Genomic DNA, 18568 nt, shown 5'->3' with positions numbered 1-18568 from the left:
TTACATATTATAATTTGAATATAACTACTCACTTGGCAGGATTGTTTTGTAGCGGTTCTTCCTCACTACACCTGGAATGTTATATTCCTTTGGGTCCACAAAGTTCATAGGTGCCTCCTGTTTTAGACAGAATCACAGAAAGGATGCCCCAATGAGATTTACAATTGGAATATTTTTCAATGCACAAAATAAATTGAATCTTTATAATAATCATGCAGAGGCTTTATGGTTGATGGCAGTAAGGACCAATAGTCCCTTCTTTGTGGTATGGGTTGTGATGGCCTTTTAATTATTCACTCTTTTTACAGAGAGTATGCCCAAGATGATGTATTTTATCATTATTACTTCTGGATTTCTGAGTGTACAAATGTTAACTGAGTCTGTAGGTGGGCATAAATATATTTTTTAATCAATCTCACATAGAACTCAGCTTGTAGAACAGCATCATCCAGAGCACGTATATGTAGCTGTGCTGGTGTGAGAGGGTTAGATGCATTCTCCAAGTACTCTTGTGCACTCTGGTCTCGAGGAGACAACAGCATCCCATATGTTTCTGTGGTGCCAGGAGTGCACATATCCAAAGTCAGAGACACGTTTGAACCTCTCCTGTAGTGACAAAAAATCCAGACAACAATGTTACCCTGGAGCTATATACTCATGGGAAAAAGAACACCCTCCTTCAATTCTCTGTTTTTATTTATCAGGGCCTAAATAACAGTTGTGTGGTTCTCACCAACTTCTATAAACAAACAAGTGAACTCAAGTGACAATAAAAACAGAACAGATTTCAATATGTAGTCATTTTCCCCAAAAATGTAATCCAACATTCAGAAACCGTGTGGGGAAAAAATACATACACCCTATAATTCCGTAGTAACATGCAGAATCACCTTTAGCAACAATAACTTGTAAACATTTTCTGTATGGGTTTATTAGTCTCTCACAGCGTTTTTGGGAAATCTTCTTTACAACATTGCTTTGGTTCATCGATGTTTCAGGGCTTTCAGCTCTTAGGAGCTGTGCATAAACAAACCTAAATGGAACCTCAATGGAGTTGAGGTCTCAACTATCATTATAACACCTTGATTATTTTTCTTCTTTGTCAATTCGCTGGTGTGCTTGGGATCATTGTCCTGTTACATGACCCAATTTTGGCCCAGCATAAGCTGCTGGACAGATGGCCTGACATTTGACTCAGGAATATTCTGGTATAAAGTGGAGTCCATCATTATCTCAATGACTGCAAGGTCCTGTGGCTGCAAAACAAGCCCAAATCATCACCTCTCCACCACCATATGCTTGATAGTTGGTCTGGAGTTTTTTGGTGACATGCTCTGTTTGGTTTTTGCCAAACATGGCACTGTGCATGATGACCAATCATTGGTGAGAACCACACAATTGTTATTTAGGCCCCAATAAAAAATGTAAAAAAAAAAAGATTTGAAGGAGGGTGTACTTTCTTTTGATGACTATATAATGGTGACAAGGCTAACAGAAATGCACAAAACCAACATTTTATAATTTATGCAGTATTTGCATAAAGTATAAAATGCGAAACCGTGAGAATGACAACTGATTTGACCTTTCAGTTATTTGACTTTTTATTGAGTAAATAAAATGTTATTTTGTAAATTAATGGGATGAGGTTGGAGTGGATTGTAGAGGTACCCTGTCCTATACAAAATGGCACATATAGTCTTGTTTCTGACAGTCTACGCTTCTCAAGGAATATCCGTTCATGAGAATCATGTCCCAAACAAAACAACTATCAGTGCGTAGAAGGAGAATTGTGTATATAAATGAAGAGAAAGCTGCAACATACAGTATTCTCTGAAGACCTTTTCATCAGTCACATTAAGACAACTTGTCTTCAGATGGGAGAATTTCAGCATTGTTGCTTCTCTCCCTAGGAAACTCATCCTGCAAACTTCACACAAATGCTACAATAGGTGTGAGAGGGACAACACCTGTGGAAATGTATCATCGCATGAACAAAGGAGATTTCCGAGGATCTCAAATCTTGTAAGAGTTTAGACTCCACAAATCCACAGTCAGACAGACTGTGTACAAATGGGGAGTGCTTGACCAACAAAGATCACGCCAAGAGCAAGATGTGCAATAGTCTGCGATGTCACAAAGGAACCCAGGGTAAGTTCTAAGCAACTAAAGGCCTCCCTCACATTGGCTAATGTTAATCTTCATCAGTCCACCATCAGGAGAACACTGAACAACAATGGTGTGCATGACAGGGTTGCAAGGAGAAAGTCACTGCTCTCCAAAAAGAACACTGTTGCCTGTCTGCAGTTTGCTAAAGCTCACATGGCCAAACCAATAGGCTATTGTAAAAATGTTTTGTGGAAGGATGAGACCAAAATAGAAATTTATGGTTTAAATGAGAAGCATTTTTTGGAGAAAGGAAAACACTGCATTTTAGCATAAGAACCTTATCCCATCTGTGAAACATGGTGGTTTTAGTGTCATGATTTGGGACTGTTTTGCTGCATCTAGGCCAGGACAGCTTGCCACCATTGATGGAACAATGAATTCTGAATTATACCAGCGAATTCTAAAGGTAAATATCAGGATATGAACTGAATCTCAAGAGAAAGTGGGCCATGTTGCAAGGCAATGACCCTAAGCACACAAGTCATTCTACCATAAATAGTTAAAGAAGAATAAAGTTAATGTTTTGGAATGGCCAAGTCAAAGTCTTGAGCTTAGTCCAATAGAAATGTTGTGGAAGGGCCTGAAGCAAGCAGTTCATGTGAGGAAACCCACCAACATCTCAGAGTTGAAGCTGTTCTGTACTGAGGAACGGCTAAAATTTCTCCAAGCTGATGTGTAGGACTGAACAACAGTTACTGGAAACATTTACTTGCAGTTATTGCTGCACAAGGGGGTCACACCAGACACCGAAAGCAAGAGTTCACATACTTTTGCCACTCAAAAATATTTAATATTGGATCATTTTCCTCAACAAATAAATGACCTAGCATAATATCTTTGTCTCATCTGTTTAACTGGTTTCTCTTTGTCTACGTTCAGGAATATCTGACGTTTCAGGTCATATTATGCAGAAATATGGAAATTACATTCATAAACTTTTAAGCACCACTATGTGTCACACTATACCACACACTATGCCACACACAAGGAAATAAAATGTGTGAGTAAAATGTGCTTGAATTCTCTGATATCACCTTTCCTGCAGGCCCACTGGTTTGACCTTGAGGGTAGTCGGGTCATCATCTGTCTTCATATCCATGAAGCAATCAAACACTGGTGTCTCAGGAACTGCATCCAGCTCATAAAAATCCTCCTGCTTGGCATCAGTCCACTCTGAGTAAGTAAAGGATGGCTGTCTGCTCATGGATTGACGACGGTCATGAAAGCCAGTGGAGTTACCAGGCACCAAAGTTCTAATGCAGAACAATGCCTGGAGAGAGAAAGCTTATAGCATTTGACTGCTGTGCACATCAAATAGGTTTTCAACTGTAGCAGTATAGAACTGTAGAGTATATAACAAAGTACTCACTCCAGTGCCAAGGATAACTACTCCGAGGAACAGTGTTGCTAATAGTGGACATACACACTCAACTCTCCAAATCTCCATCTGTAGACATGGGTAGGTGGGCATTATTAATGGTGTGCACATAATGGGCAAACAGTTAATTGCTTGAGATAAATGAAGATATGTTCCACAACAGTGGAAGGTGGTCTCACTTATGTGCATGAAGGGTTGTTTTGATGGCAAAACTACAGCAAGGGTGCTCAAATTTCTCAGTGAGGTCTCCATTAACCCTTAAGCCAAGGTGGAAAAAAGGAAAGTTACATAAGTAATCATGGTTTCTTTCTTTGGAACTACTGTAGGCTTTCAGTGTACTGAGTCCAATAAAGTTTCATAAGACTGTTTCCTAAGGAACTACACAAGACCACTTATTAAAGTCATCACTAGGGTTTGTAACATGTCCTGACAATACACCTCACTAACGTTCAAATTGTAGAACCTGGTAAAGGTAGACATTGAGCTCCATGTTGCCAAAGCTGATTTTCCTCACATGACCTCTGGCTTGCTTTCTTGACTGGTCACTCATGCTGCCATCACTCTATGAGATATGGTGCTTGACATGTGCATTGAGACTGTAATGTCAGAAAATGACTATTGAGGAGCAAAGATATATTTTCTTTCTTTCATCTCAGAAATATTTCTAAAATAAGAAACATATTGTCACTACATGATGCGGAAATACTAGTTCATGCATTCGTCACCTCTAGATTAGATTACTCTAATGCCTTACTGTCTGGATGTTCCAGTAGGAATATAAATAAGCTCCAGTTAGTCCAGAATGCAGCCGCTAGAGTCCTAACTAGAACTAGAAGATACGACCATATCACACCGATATTATCAATACTGCATTGGCTCCCAGTAAAATCTCGCATTAACTATAAAATACTTTTATTAACCTATAAAGCACTAAATGGTCTCGCGCCACAATATCTAAGCGATCTTTTGGTTTTATATGATCCGCCACGCCTACTTAGATCAAAAGATGCAGGCTATCTGACGGTACCTCGAATAGTGAAGGCTACAGCAGGGGGAAGAGCTTTCTCTTATAGAGCCCCACAGTTATGGAACAGTCTTCCAATTAGTGTTCGGGACTCAGACACAGTGTCAGTGTTTAAGTCTAGGCTTAAAACGTATTTGTTTACTCAAGCCTACCCTGACAAGATTCTGTTCTACTACTTCGCAGTCATAATAATCTTTTTTCTCCCTCTCTCCTTTCGCCGAGCCCCACACGAATTTATGGAGATACTAGAGATCCAGATCCTTTCTGCCTCTGGATGGAGCTCAAATCTTCTCTAATTCCAGACTGCTGGGACTACGGCCGCTCCTAAGGCCATGCAGACTTCATATAAATCCATAATGAACTTTTTCACACTAACTGTTGTTACCCAGATGAGGATGGGTTCCCTTCTGAGTCGGGTTCCTCTCAAGGTTTCTTCCTCTTAAAACATCTTAGGGAGTTTTTTCCTTGCCACCGTCGCCACTCAGTGGCTTGCTCAGTTGGGATAAATTCACACCTTTAATATCTGTATACCATGTTGATATTTCTGTAAAGCTGCTTTGAGACAATGTCTATTGTAAAAAGCGCTATACAAATAAAATTGAATTGAATTTAATTGAATTGAAGATAAAAAGCACAGTCTCTACAGGGACTTTGACACTACTTTTTCTTCAGACAGAAGAGAGCATGTCTTGCCCTCTTGTATTCTATAAGTCACACTGTCAAATTCCTAATTGCAGCACTACTCTAAGCAGCTCATGAAACCCCTAGGTCCTAGAGCACAACCCAGCAACTGTAATGTGTTTAGATCTATAACGGCAAAACAGTCATGTTTGTTCACCACTCACATCACAAAGGCAGAATGACATTTACTGTTGATTTCTTAGATCCATTATGTTAAGGCTGTGGATGGTGTGGGTTTACACTCAGATTTGTAAGCCTGTTCCACCAATAAGGCCACAAGTGTATCTGCATTACTCTATGATCACCTGAATGTTCTAATGCTGGGCTATCAACACGCTTTGCTAGAAGATAAGAAGCAGCCCCCGAGATTACAGTCAGTCTCTGTACTGTATGCAATGCAACTGTACTCCTCCAAGCTCTGCTTATCATTACCCTGCTAAGAGATCTTGAATTTGGCTCATGCTTGCCATCAATTTCTCTACTCTGTGATGCAACACAGTAGATGTATTTACTCTTCTTTTCCTAGGGGGGTGAACAGTAGAGAATACTGTTCATTTCTGTTTCTAAAGCAGCAAATGTGCTCACTTTGTTTTAGTAGGAGGCTGAGCCCAATAGCCTTGTGTTCATTTAGGTATTATGCTACAATTATGAGAGGGAGACACCCTTGACCACCTACTGCTGACAAGACACAGGTCCCTGGTACTGGAAAAGAGATTGTAAGAAGAACTCTTCACCTTTCATAAGGACAAGGAATTCACCATTGGCATTGGCACTGATTCCTGATTATCAATGGCAACATTTAGCTGATCTCACATCGAACTCAGCTAAATTCATTGAGAAATTACATTTATATCAAATCAACAGAACCCTTTAAAAATGTCAGGTTTTTGTGACGTAATAAAAATGAAACCAAGATAAATCGTGTCTGAAATTTCCTACCTTTATTATGAAATGTAAACCTATTAATTAAAGTGAAAATCTATAGGAATCATTTTATTGAAAAAATAAATTACAATAACCCGATTGCATACAGTTGCGGTCGGAAGTTTACATACACTCATCATGAACATTGATATCATGGCAATATTGGGCTTTCAATAGTTTCTTTGAACTGTTCTTTTTCTGGTAGCCATCAACCAGCTTCTAACAGTATTCTGCTTGGATATTTGACCCCTCTTCTTGGCAGAATTGGTAAAGTTCAATGACATTTGTTGGTTTCCTGGCCCTGACTAAATTTTTAAGTATAGTCCATAAATTTTTGAGATCAGGACTTTGGGAAGGCCATTCCAAAAGCTTAATGTTAGCCTGCTTTATCCATTCTACAGCCAGATTTGATGTGTTTGAGGTCATTGTCCTGTTGGAACACCCAATGCTGAATAATTCTAAGGTAGTCCTCCTTCTTCATTATTCCATCCACTTTATGCACATAATGCTACCACCACCATGCTTTTCAGTTGGTACAGTGTTCTTGGGGTTGAACTGACCATTAAACTTTCCACCTAAAGGCTTTTTATTTGTTCATATGGTCAGCCGTAAACTTTAGACGGGCTTGACAGTGACAATTTTGGAGCAGGGGCTTCTTTCTTGGACGACAGCCTTTAAGTCCATGGCGATGTAAAACACACTTGACTGTAGACAGTGGCACTGATATTCTAGCAGTGTCCAGTTCATGGCAGGCCTGTGCCTTGCTGGTTCCTGGGTTTTTCCTGACCATCCGAACCAATTTCCTCTCAGCTGAGGGTGACAGTTTGGGTCTTCTTCCAGACCTTGGCAAAGTGGCTACACTTCCCAATAGCTTGTACATACGTACAATAGTTTGAACTGAACTTGGAATCTGCAATTGATTATAAATGGCTCCAAGAGACATTCCTGACTTGTGTAAACCCACCATCCTCTTTTTCAGATCTGCACTGTGCTCCTTGGACTTTCCCATAATACTGTGTGTTGGTCAATCCAATGAGTGCTCTCAAACAAACCCTTTTTATGTTGGCAGCTTATCATGATCACTAACAGGAAATTAAGAGGCCTTGGTCTTGGCAAATTAAAGGACATTTTGGAACTTCCAGCACCACTGAATTAATAATCAGTGTTTGTATGTATAATTTTGGTCCTGTGTTGAATACTAAAAAACCCAAATTAATTAAAACATCTGAACCAAGTTCTTTTTTAATTTTTTTTTTTTTTATTAAAGATGTATGTTGTACAATCATTCTGCCCCAGAAAAAGAAAAGTTCAAAGAAATTATAGAAAGCCCAATATTGCCATGATATTCACGTCCATGATGAGTGTATGTAAACTTCCGATCGCAACTGTAAGTGTGCACACCCCTAAACTAATACTTAGTTGAAGCACATTTAGATTTTTTCACAGCATTCAATCTTTCAGGGTAAGTGTCAATCAGTTTGGCACATTTTGACTTAGCAATATTTTGACATTCTTTCATGCAAAAGCATTCTAATTCTGTCGAATTGGCTGGGCAGCTCCTGTGAACAGCCCTCTTCAGGTCACCTTTCATTGGATTTAGGTCTGGACTCTGGTTGAGCCATTCAAAAACGTCTGGGTTACACATGTAACCCTGTTCCCTGAGAAGGGAACTCCACGTTGCGTTTAGCATAACACTGTGGAAGCACCGTCGCGTGCGACCGGCATCTGAAGCTTGTGAAACATCATGCCTATTTATAAGCCTGCTGTGATCAGGTGACATGGCAATCAAGTGCGTCCTGTGATTTCAGCCTTTCTTATCTGCAGCGAAGATGCAATTCACAGGCCTGCCCAGGTAGGACAAAGATACACAACATCTCATTCCCTTCTCAGGGAACAGGATTACATGCGTAACCCAGACTTTCTCTTTCAAAGGGAACTCCATGTTGCGTTTACCATAACGCTATGAGAACGAGCATACCCACTCTGTCATACTGAGGGTATGGCCTGTTCCAAAAGACCCAAGCCGGAGGGTCACTGCAAGACACTTGAGCCCGGGGCAGAATGAATATCCAGGCTGTAATATCGAAAGAATGTGTGTGGCATAGACCATCCTGCCACAGCACACACATCCTGTAAGGATACCCCGTTGGACAACGCCTTTGAGGAGGCGACCGCCCTAGTGGAATGAGCCCTTATGCCCAAAGGCTTAGTGAGACCACACGCCTCATAAGCGATAGAGATTGCTTCCACTTTCCAATTAGAAATGCGCTGCTTCGACACAGCATCACCTCTACTGTAGCCGACAAAGCAGACCAGCAGCTGCTCCGACTTACGCCACTGGCCGGAGCGGTGGACGTAAGTACAGAGAGCCCCTACTGGACACAGCAGGTGCATTCTCTCTTATTCCGAGGAATGGAGGAGGGCAGAAAGCCTGCAACATCACAGGCTGGGCAGCAGGTGTAGGCACTTTAGGAATATAATCCGGCCTAGGATACAGGAAGGCCTTGGCTAACCCAAGGGCACAGTCAAGGCAGGAAGAGGCAACAGAGAGAGATTGTAGATCTACTACTCGCTTGAGAGATGTCAGGGCCGGCAGAAGAGCTACCTTTAGAGTAAGAAGCTTCTAAGAGGCTGAGACTAAGGGTTCAAATGGGGCCCTTGACAGTCTTCCAGGACCACAGAACGGTCCTAGGAAGGTATGCGCGGCCTGCAGATGGGCCTCAGCTACCTGACACCACGCATGAACCCCAAAGTTAGAGGATGTTGCCCCACAGAGGCTCCATCAACAGGGGTGTGGCTGGTTGAAATGGCGGCCATGTAAACCCATGTAGCAGGCTGTGGTTGTGGCCCCCCGGTCCCCCTTGCTCTTCATAGGGGGAGAGTGGGCTGCCACACTTGCCTTCTGTGCCTCCCTCCCACTAGCGCTGGCCCTACTCATGGATGCCCGGGTGAACTCGGCATGACTGGGAAGGAACTAGCTGAACACTGCCGTTTGCTGTTCTGCTTCATGAAACATGTTGGCGATGGCATTAACCACACCGCCGAACAAGCCGGAAGGTTTAACAGGGCTGTCCAGCAAGGAGACCTTATCTTTGTCCCCGATCCCTGAGAGGTTGTGCCATAGGTGCCTCTCCGTCACAACCAAGCTACCCACTGAAAGGCAGATATGACGGGTCGTTTGCTTGGTCACCCGGAGAGAAAAATCTGTGGTGTAGCTCAGCTCTGCCACTGCCTTGGGCCCAATTCCCTCCCCAGTGTCGAGCTCTCCAGCAGGTCTGCTTGGTAGGCCTGCAACAATACCACTGTATGCAGTGACCCACAAGCAAGACCCGCTGCCACAAAGGCTTTACCCACCAACACTGAGGTGGCCTTACATGGCTTGGAAGGCAAAACCGGCCCCCCAATCACCTGCTGTCGATGGAGAGAGATGGCTCACAAGCGCCTCCTCCACCTTTGGCATAGCTAAATAGCCATGCTGCTCACTCCCCATGACAGCCGAGTAATCGGACGTCACAGGGTTATAAACACAGCTAGTGTATGGTTTTCCCCAGAAGTGTGATATTTCATTATGCACTTCTGGAAAAAAGGGGAGTTTTCTGCGGTGTGAGGGAGATTTATTTTCACTGTGGAGGAATCTGCTGCTACAAGCCACTTCCTCTTCCCTGGGCCAGTCTATATTTAGCTTTTTAACTGCCCTAGTAATCATCTCAAGCAGCTCTTTATATGCTTGAGAGCTGCTCTAGGTTTTTGGTGCAATGGCCCCCCCTATTGGCTCCCAATGGCCCCCCCTATTAGCGAGGGTGTTTTGGCTTTCCATAGCGGAAGGAGGAGCCGCAACACAGCTCCAAAGTCAGACAGAGTGCCGGACCCACAAGACTGAGCACGAGATAGAGCCGCGCTCATCTCCATCTCCTCTTCCAGATCCATTCTAGATCCCCAGGGCCTGAGCCATCTGGCTGCCTCGGCAGTGGCTGGCCTAGATCTGCGAGGCTCTGAAACCCATCTCCCTTCGGCCCAGATGTGAGCGAGTCGCGAACGGAGCTGCCTAATTGTAAAGCATTCACAATGCTCACAGTCAGACCCCTTGAGGACTGCTGTGGCATGCTCCACTCCTAAACACTTCACACAGAAAGTGTGTCCGTCCCCCCGTGATGAAACAAGAGCAAGGCATAACACACTTCCTGAATTCTCTCTTGCTCATTCTTTTTTCTTTTTTCTCTGTTTTTAAAGGGATAGAAAAGGGATTGATTTTTTGAAAAGATAGAGAGGAAATGAGGTGTCTTTTTGTTTCGTTACAAAAATGACCGACAGGAGCCATATATATACAGTGAGGGAAAAAAGTATTTGGTCCCCTGCTGATTTTGTACGTTTGCCCACTGACAAAGAAATGATCAGTCTATAATTTTAATGGTAGATTTATTTGAACAGTGAGAGACAGAATAACAACAAAAAAATCCAGAAAAACGCATGTCAAAAATGTTAGAAATTGATTTGCATTTTAATGAGGGAAATAAGTATTTGACCCCTCTGCAAAACATGACTTAGTACTTGGTGGAAAAACCCTTGTTGGCAATCACAGAGGTCAGACGTTTCTTGTAGTTGGCCACCAGGTTTGCACACATCTCAGGAGGGATTTTGTCCCACTCCTCTTTGCAGATCTTCTCCAAGTCATTAAGGTTTCGAGGCTGACGTTTGGCAACTCGAACCTTCAGCTCCCTCCACAGATTTTCTATGGGATTAAGGTCTGGAGACTGGCTAGGCCACTCCAGGACCTTAATGTGCTTCTTCTTGAGCCACTCCTTTGTTGCCTTGGCCGTGTGTTTTGGGTCATCGTCATGCTGGAATACCCATCCACGAGCCATTTTCAATGCCCTGGCTGAGGGAAGGAGGTTCTCACCCAAGATTTGACGGTACATGGCCCCGTCCATCGTCCCTTTGATGCGGTGAAGTTGTCCTGTCCCCTTAGCAGAAAAACACCCCCAAAGCATAATGTTTCCACCTCCATGTTTGACGGTGGGGATGGTGTTCTTGGGGTCATAGGCAGCATTCCGCCTCCTCCAAACACGGCGAGTTGAGTTGATGCCAAAGAGCTCCATTTTGGTCTCATCTGACCACAACACTTTCACCCAGTTGTCCTCTGAATCATTCAGATGTTCATTGGAAAACTTCAGACGGGCATGTATATGTGCTTTCTTGAGCAGGGGGACCTTGCGGGCGCTGCAGGATTTCAGTCCTTCACGGCGTAGTGAATTACCAATAGTTTTCTTGGTGACTATGGTCCCAGCTGCCTTGAGATCATTGACAAGATCCTCCCGTGTAGTTCTGGGCTGATTCCTCACTGTTCTCATGATCACTGCAACTCCATGAGGTGAGATCTTGCATGGAGCCCCAGGCCGAGGGAGATTGACAGTTCTTTTGTGTTTCTTCCATTTGCGAATAATCATACCAACTGTTGTCACATTCTCAACAAGCTGCTTAGCAATGGTCTTGTAGCCCATTCCAGACTTGTGTAGGTCTACATTCTTGTCCCTGACATCCTTGGAGAGCTCTTTGGTCTTGGCCATGGTGGAGAGTTTGGAATCTGATTGATTGATTGCTTCTGTGGACAGGTGTCTTTTATACAGGTAACAAGCTGATATTAGGAGCACTCCCTTTAACAGTGTGCTCCTAATCTCAGCTCGTCACCTGTATAAAAGACACCTGGGAGCCAGAAATCTTTCTGATTGAGAGGGGGTCAAATACTTATTTCCCTCATTAAAATGCAAATCAATTTATAAAATTTTTGACATGGATTTTTCTGGATTTTTTTGTTGTTATTCTGTCTCTCACTGTTCAAATAAACCTACCATTAAAATTATAGACTGATCATTTCTTTGTCAGTGGGCAAACGTACAAAATCAGCAGGGGATCAAATACTTCTTTCCCTCACTGTATATCACACAACATGCTTAATTGGTAAATTTATATAGCGCTTTTATCCAAAGAACTTTACACTGTATCTCATTCACCCATTCACACACCAATGGTAGCAGAGCTGCCATGCAAGGCCTAACTTGCCATTGGGAGCAACTTGGGGTCAGTGTCTTGCCCAAGGACACTTCGGCATGTGGAGTCATGTGGGCCGGGAATCGAACCGCCAACCCGACAACCCGCTCTACCACCTGAGCCACAGCCGCCCCATATCTATAGGTTAATTGCCACGTCACCTGATCACGGCAGGCCTATAAATAGGCATGATGTTACACAAGCTTCAGATACCGGTCGCGCATGAGGGCACTCCCATAGTGTTATGCTAAACGCTTTGAAAGGGAACCTTGAACTTGTTTTAATGAAGCCATTCCTTTGTTTATCTGGAGGTTTGTTTTGGGTCATTGAAAGGTGAAATTCCTCTTAATATTAAGTAGCAGAAGCCTTGAGGTTTTGTGTCAAAATTGACTGGTATTTGGACCGATTCATTATTCTTTTCACCTGATTAAAGCCCCAGTTCCAGCTGAAGAAAAACAGTCCCAAAGTATTTTAGTCAAAATGTTTATGATTATGTGATGATCGGTCTCCATGGATTCAAGTGCTTGAAAGCAAGACTTTGAGTATGAAGCAATTAAAAAGTTTCGTCCTCAACACTGCTCAAAGTTTTCCAGTGCCAGTAGCAGCGCTCGGGCCTCAACTGTGAAGATGGAGGTCTGTCCTGGAATACGTATGCCATATTGTACATCTCCAATCAATTCTGCTGCTGATACACTGTTATCCACTTTGGACCCATGTGTGAATACTGTACTATAGAGTGGGAAACTACATTTCAGTTCCAAGAATTCCTGTTCATACACATTGGGAAGTGTTTCTGCCTTTTATAGTTGTCCCAATGCCATAAAAATAGTTGTTTTTTTCAGGGTGATACTTTCTTATGTTGTCCAGTTTGATGTTCAAATTCTCAAAGTATGATTTAATCCACATTCCAGAATGTTTGATTGCTTTAGGTCTAGCTTCATACAGATAATAACTTTCTGGTTGGAATACTGTTGTAAACAACAGTATTACTTAGATTTGCTTTGAGTTTGACTGCATAGTGTAATGCCAGTTTCAGATGTCTATTCTGGAGGGAAGGTTCACCGGCTTTGGTATAAAGGCTTTGAATGGGACTTGTTTTGAAGGTTCCAAGAGCTAGACATATTCCCTGATGGTGTATTGTGTCAAGTGTTCAAATGTATGACTCCCATGCCTGACCATACACAATACTCCCGTAATCCAGTTGGGATCTAATTAATGTTCTGTAGAGATGTAAAAGAACAGTAGTGTCCACACCCCATTTTGTATTGGGCATCAATTTTAAAATATGCATTGTTTTAAAAAAAAAAATTCATCTTCATATGTAGGATAAAGGTGAGAATTTTAAATCATTTACTACTTTAATGTATTCTCCCTCCATACTCAACTCTGGGTAAGGATTGGAGAGGCAAAAATGCATGCATACTGATTTTGTTTTGGAAAATCTGAATCCATTTTTTATTGACCAGTTGTTTATTTTATTTATACATAGTTGTAGCTGTCGTTCAGTTATATTCATGTTTTGCCCTCTATAGCATACGCATAGGTCGTCAACATATAAACGCTGAAAAATGTGGGGGTCAATAACTTTGATTATAATATTGATTTTGATGCTGAATAAAGGCACTGAAAGAATGCTTCATTGTGGAACTCCTAGCTCATGTACATTTACATTTATTCACTTAGCACACGCTTTTATCCAAAGCGACTTACTTGCTTATGTACATGTGGGTTTGATAGTGTAGTTCCTATTTGAACACGAAAATGTCTGTTTGTCAAGAAACTGGAGATAAAGATGGGTAGGTTGCCTCTGAACCCAAGTTCGTGCAGGTCTTTGAGTATTCCATATCTCCAGGTGGTATCATAGGCCTTCTCAAGGTCAAAGAAGACAGCTACAACATGTTCTTTTTTTAACGAAGCTGTCCTGGACAAATGATTCAAGTCTGATAAGGTTGTCCAATGTGCTTTTGCCTCTTGTAAACCCACACTGGTAATCGCTGATCATATTCCAGAGTCCATATCAGATGGTCGTTGATCATTCTCTCCATGGTTTTGCAGAGACAGCTAGTCAGAGCTATTGGACGGTAGTTGTTTACATTAGAATGATCCTTACCTGGTTTGGGGATGGGAATAATTATTGCTTCTTGCCATGAAGGTGGTATATTCCCTGTTTTCCAAACATTATTAAAAATCTCCAGGAGTAGTAGTGTTGTATGTGGTAAGTGCTTGAGAAATTCATAATGGATTCTGTCTGGTCCAACTGCTGTATTATGGGAACGTTTGATAGCCCTTGTAAGTTCCACTATAAATGTTGATTATATGACCAAGTGTTATGAGTGGAAATTGTTGGAAATTCCCGTTGTATACCTATCTTATTGAATTCTAATAAACAGTTGTCTAATGAAGAGTTCTTTTTTTTCGAAGGATTTTGCTAGTATATTGGTTATTTCTTGAATTGTAATTACGAGAGTGCCTTGATGCTTGATGTGTTGAATTTGAGATTCTTCATCTTTGTGTTTCATCTTTCGAATCAGGTTAGATAGTCCCATGTGCGCCATGAGAAATCAAGCAACAGATCAGGTTTGCATATTGTTAAATAAAATTTTTAATATGTTCCATGCCTTGGGTGCAGGTAAGTGTCAGAGCCGTCATTGAGGATACAGAGTTCATTGTTACTGATGAAGTCTTCAAGTATTTTTCCCTTCCTATTTGTGCGATTTCCTCCCCATAATGGACTGTGACCATTGAAGTCACCTGCAAGTATGTAGGGGTTTAGGAATTGATAAGCAAGATTGTTTAGATCTTGAAGTGTAAAAGGTATATCTGGAGGCAAGTAAATGGAACACAATGTGATGACCCTATGGAGGGTTAAACTTACCGCTATTGCTTGTAGATTAGTATCTATTTTGACTTGACTGTGAATTACATTGTGATGAACTATATGCTTAGTCCTCCTGAAGGACGTTGTATGTTTGGTCCATTTGCATTAAAACTTACAAAGCTTTTTAGGGATATTTGACTATTTTGGGATAGTTGTGTTTCTTAGAGACAAAATGCAAGAGGGTTAAAAAAATATGGCTAGTCGTTGAAGTCCAGCAAAATTTGCTTGACACCTCGACAGTTCCAGTGAATAATACTATTACTTGTCAAGTTGGTAGCACCGGAACTTGGACTCTACTCCTGCTCTTAGGAGAGGGACTCTGACTGTGGGGTTCTAATATCTCCGCCATATCTTTATCTGTTAAATGGTCAGCTTTCTGTGGCCTGTTCTACTGACTAGCCTTTAGTTGCTGTGGTTAAGTGCTTTGTTCTGGCTTCTTTCCTTTTGATATTAGGAAATGTTCCATTGTCAGATTTGGTTCTTCACTAGCTCCGGTTTGTGTTTGACTAGTAGTGGTTTGAGTGCTTTGTATTTTGTTTTTTGATGAAGCTAGGTTTTTATTACTGATTAGTTGTGGTTTGTCTTTAGTTAGCCAGGTCACATCTGTCTGGCACTCAACTGTGTGTTTGGTTGGTAATATTACCGCTGCAAAGGAGTTCTTAAACTTAAAATTTGGGAACTTTTCCAACTCTTTGCATGCTTCTGCATAGTTCACTTTTTTTTTTTTTTTTTGCCATATTACACTTTGAATTTCTTTTTCTTTAATCCATGTAGGACAGTGTTTTGATGAGGCCAGGTGAACCCCTAAGCAATTTCATCATTTTGATAGTTTTAAACCGGTTTCTTTATGCCTGTCCTCTCCACAATTGTAACAGATAGGATTGATCAAGTACCCTAAAAAGATCCATTCAGGTAGTTGAGGTTTGTTGAATGTAATAATATATGTTCCATTCTTTACCATTTGGTTTCTTTTTATTGCAATCCTCTTTACACTTGTAACACCTTGTTGTGCTAGTTCTGAGGCTATTTCAGTCTCATCCATGTCATGTAGTTCTATAGTTCTTATTATGCCTTTGCTAGGTATGGGTGTAAAGATGCATTAGATTGTCTGCATGAACTTTCTTTGAACGTTCAACCAGGATCCGGCCCGGCCTCAGCTTTTTCATGTCTTTGACAGTTCCTGCAATCCCTGCACTACCTGTGGAAGTAATTTTTGGAAGTACACATCTAGCATCCATGTCATCATATGAATTCTGCGCTAGTATCCATGTTTTGGGGGTTTGTTCATTTGCCATATTTATTATGATTTATTTCATCATTCTTGCTCCCCACCCACCTCAGAGCCCAACAAGGGGATGCACAGAGCCACGGAACTCCAGCAGATATGCACCTGTCATGAAACCAGTAAGGGAACTCTGAACTACAGTTCCCAACAGCCACTGCTTCATTGTCACATGACCACCTGCACCTGATTCACGTTCCTGGTCATTAGCACTCTTGTATATAGTCACAGGTTGCAATGCACTAATTGTCTCACTATACCTTTGTCTATGCTGCTATATTTTGTCTTTGCCACAGTGTTTTGTTTCCTTGTTGTAGAGTGTTTCGTATGTTTGTTATGAAATGTTTAAGAATCTGTGCTTGTTTTCATCTGTACTTTGAAATGTTACAGCACCAAGGACACAAGAAAAATATACTCTTAGAATAAGAGCTAAAACCTCAAATTGTTTGCTTGACCTTATGCCACCACCTTCTGGGGAAAAATGTCATTATGGCTGATTTAAATGCCAGTAATTGCCCAAGGAATGTCATGATATCGTGATTGATTGGATTGGGCCTCTCCAACCACCAGTCTATTTGAAATTAGAGCCAAAGTATTGTGTTGGATCTGGGGGAGTCACCACTGCCCACATTACTCAAACGCCAGGACCTCCTCTTCCACAGACACAGGTTGCAACTTATGGCCAACAAGTTGCCCCATTCGTCGCCTTTTACGAACAGCAAGGAGGTGCTAGGGACCTATTCTACCCTGGGTCCCTACTGGGGTTATATATTATATTAATTATATTATATCATCATATGAAATGATAAAATGGTCTGCACTTATATTATATATTATATTCATAATTAATATCAAAATAAGACATTTGAAAAAAAAAACAAATAAAACATTTGATATAACATAATAATGTTACTGTGTGTACAATTTAAAAAAAAAAAAACACCAGAACTTTCTCTGAGAACATCTTGAGTAGTAAAAGCCAGATATTGTCAACAGGCTTACACACCACTCCATCTTCAATCTATGGAAACAAAACTGAATTTAAGAAATTTTAAGAATCCGCAGCTCAAGCCCTGTTCTTCAGCTTACTTTGCAACTGATTAGCATGACTAAACTTCAGTCAGATATCCGTTTCTGTGTCTCTCACAGTTTAGATCTAATGTACGTACTTCTGCCCCCCCCGACCCTTCTCCTCCGCCAAAAAGCAGGAAAATACATTCTTATAGACAAATTTTATATTAAAGTGCAGTAACATCAAATTATTTGTATAGCATATTTTAAATATATTTATATTATTTTTGAACAGCAGAGATTATGTTAAAAATGTTCAGAAAGACTCATTTGAGTGTAGTGTACACAACACACTTTTTCATCGAGATATAATTCCCCACTTCCTGCAATGTGATGTTATTTTCATGGCTGTATTAGGGCTATATGTAAATAACGTCCATGGAGGTCTGTTGCTTGTTGGGGGTGGTCTGATATGCAACTACATCTCTTAGGAAATTATAATGTGAGGTGGAAATCATTGAGACAGACTGAGAACAATGACATTAAATGCATTTTGAATAGGATATTTAGGTATTAGGAATGATGTTGGATCAATAAAGATGGCTGTATATCAGTACAGACAGCTAGCTATTTTAGTAGCCTAGCTATTTTAGTAATAAAAAGGTATAAAAAGGTATTTAAAAAAAGTAAAGTAACATGAACCAAAACATTACAGTATGCTGACTCCACCAAATTAGTGGTGCTTGAAAGTTTGTGAAACCTTTAATTTTCTATATTTCTTCATAAATATGCTCTAAAACAGCATTAAATGTTCACACAAGCCATAAAAGTGAACAAAGAGAACCCAATTAAAGAAATGAGACAAAAATATTATTCTTTGTCATTTACTTTTAGAGGAAAATGATCCAATATTACATATCTGTTAGTGGCAAAACTATGTGCTTTCAGTATGTGGTGTGTTCCCCTTGTGCAGCAATAACTGCAAATAAACATTTGGGGTAACTGTTGATCAGTCCTGCACATCGGCTTGGACGAATTTTATTCCATTCCTCAGTACAGAACAGCTTCAACTCTGGGATGTTGGTGGGTTTCCTCACATGAACTGCTTGCTTCAGGACCTCCCACAGCATTTCTACTGGATAGAAGGATTGGATTTCTACTAGTAGCTCGATTATAACT

General features: G+C 41.1%; 1 protein-coding gene across 2 annotated transcripts in view; it reads right to left on the bottom strand.

Annotated features, from left to right (window-relative positions):
* ptpn5 (protein tyrosine phosphatase non-receptor type 5) overlaps window positions 1–18568 on the bottom strand; it is a 63096-nt gene that overhangs the window by 26399 nt on the left and 18129 nt on the right. For both annotated transcript variants that reach the window (XM_017458341.3, XM_017458340.3), the window contains exons 4-7: window positions 3536–3613; window positions 3201–3436; window positions 420–606; window positions 33–117 (exon numbers count right to left, since the gene is read on the bottom strand). In XM_017458341.3, coding sequence (XP_017313830.1) covers window positions 33–117; window positions 420–606; window positions 3201–3436; window positions 3536–3613 — 586 coding nt within the window. The remainder of the gene's footprint in view (window positions 1–32; window positions 118–419; window positions 607–3200; window positions 3437–3535; window positions 3614–18568) is intronic.

Source organism: Ictalurus punctatus, chromosome 27 (assembly GCF_001660625.3).
Source record: "Ictalurus punctatus breed USDA103 chromosome 27, Coco_2.0, whole genome shotgun sequence".
NCBI lineage: Eukaryota > Metazoa > Chordata > Actinopteri > Siluriformes > Ictaluridae > Ictalurus > Ictalurus punctatus.
The sequence above is the reverse complement of the archived record's forward strand: the minus strand, read 5'-3'. Positions and strand labels throughout refer to the sequence as shown.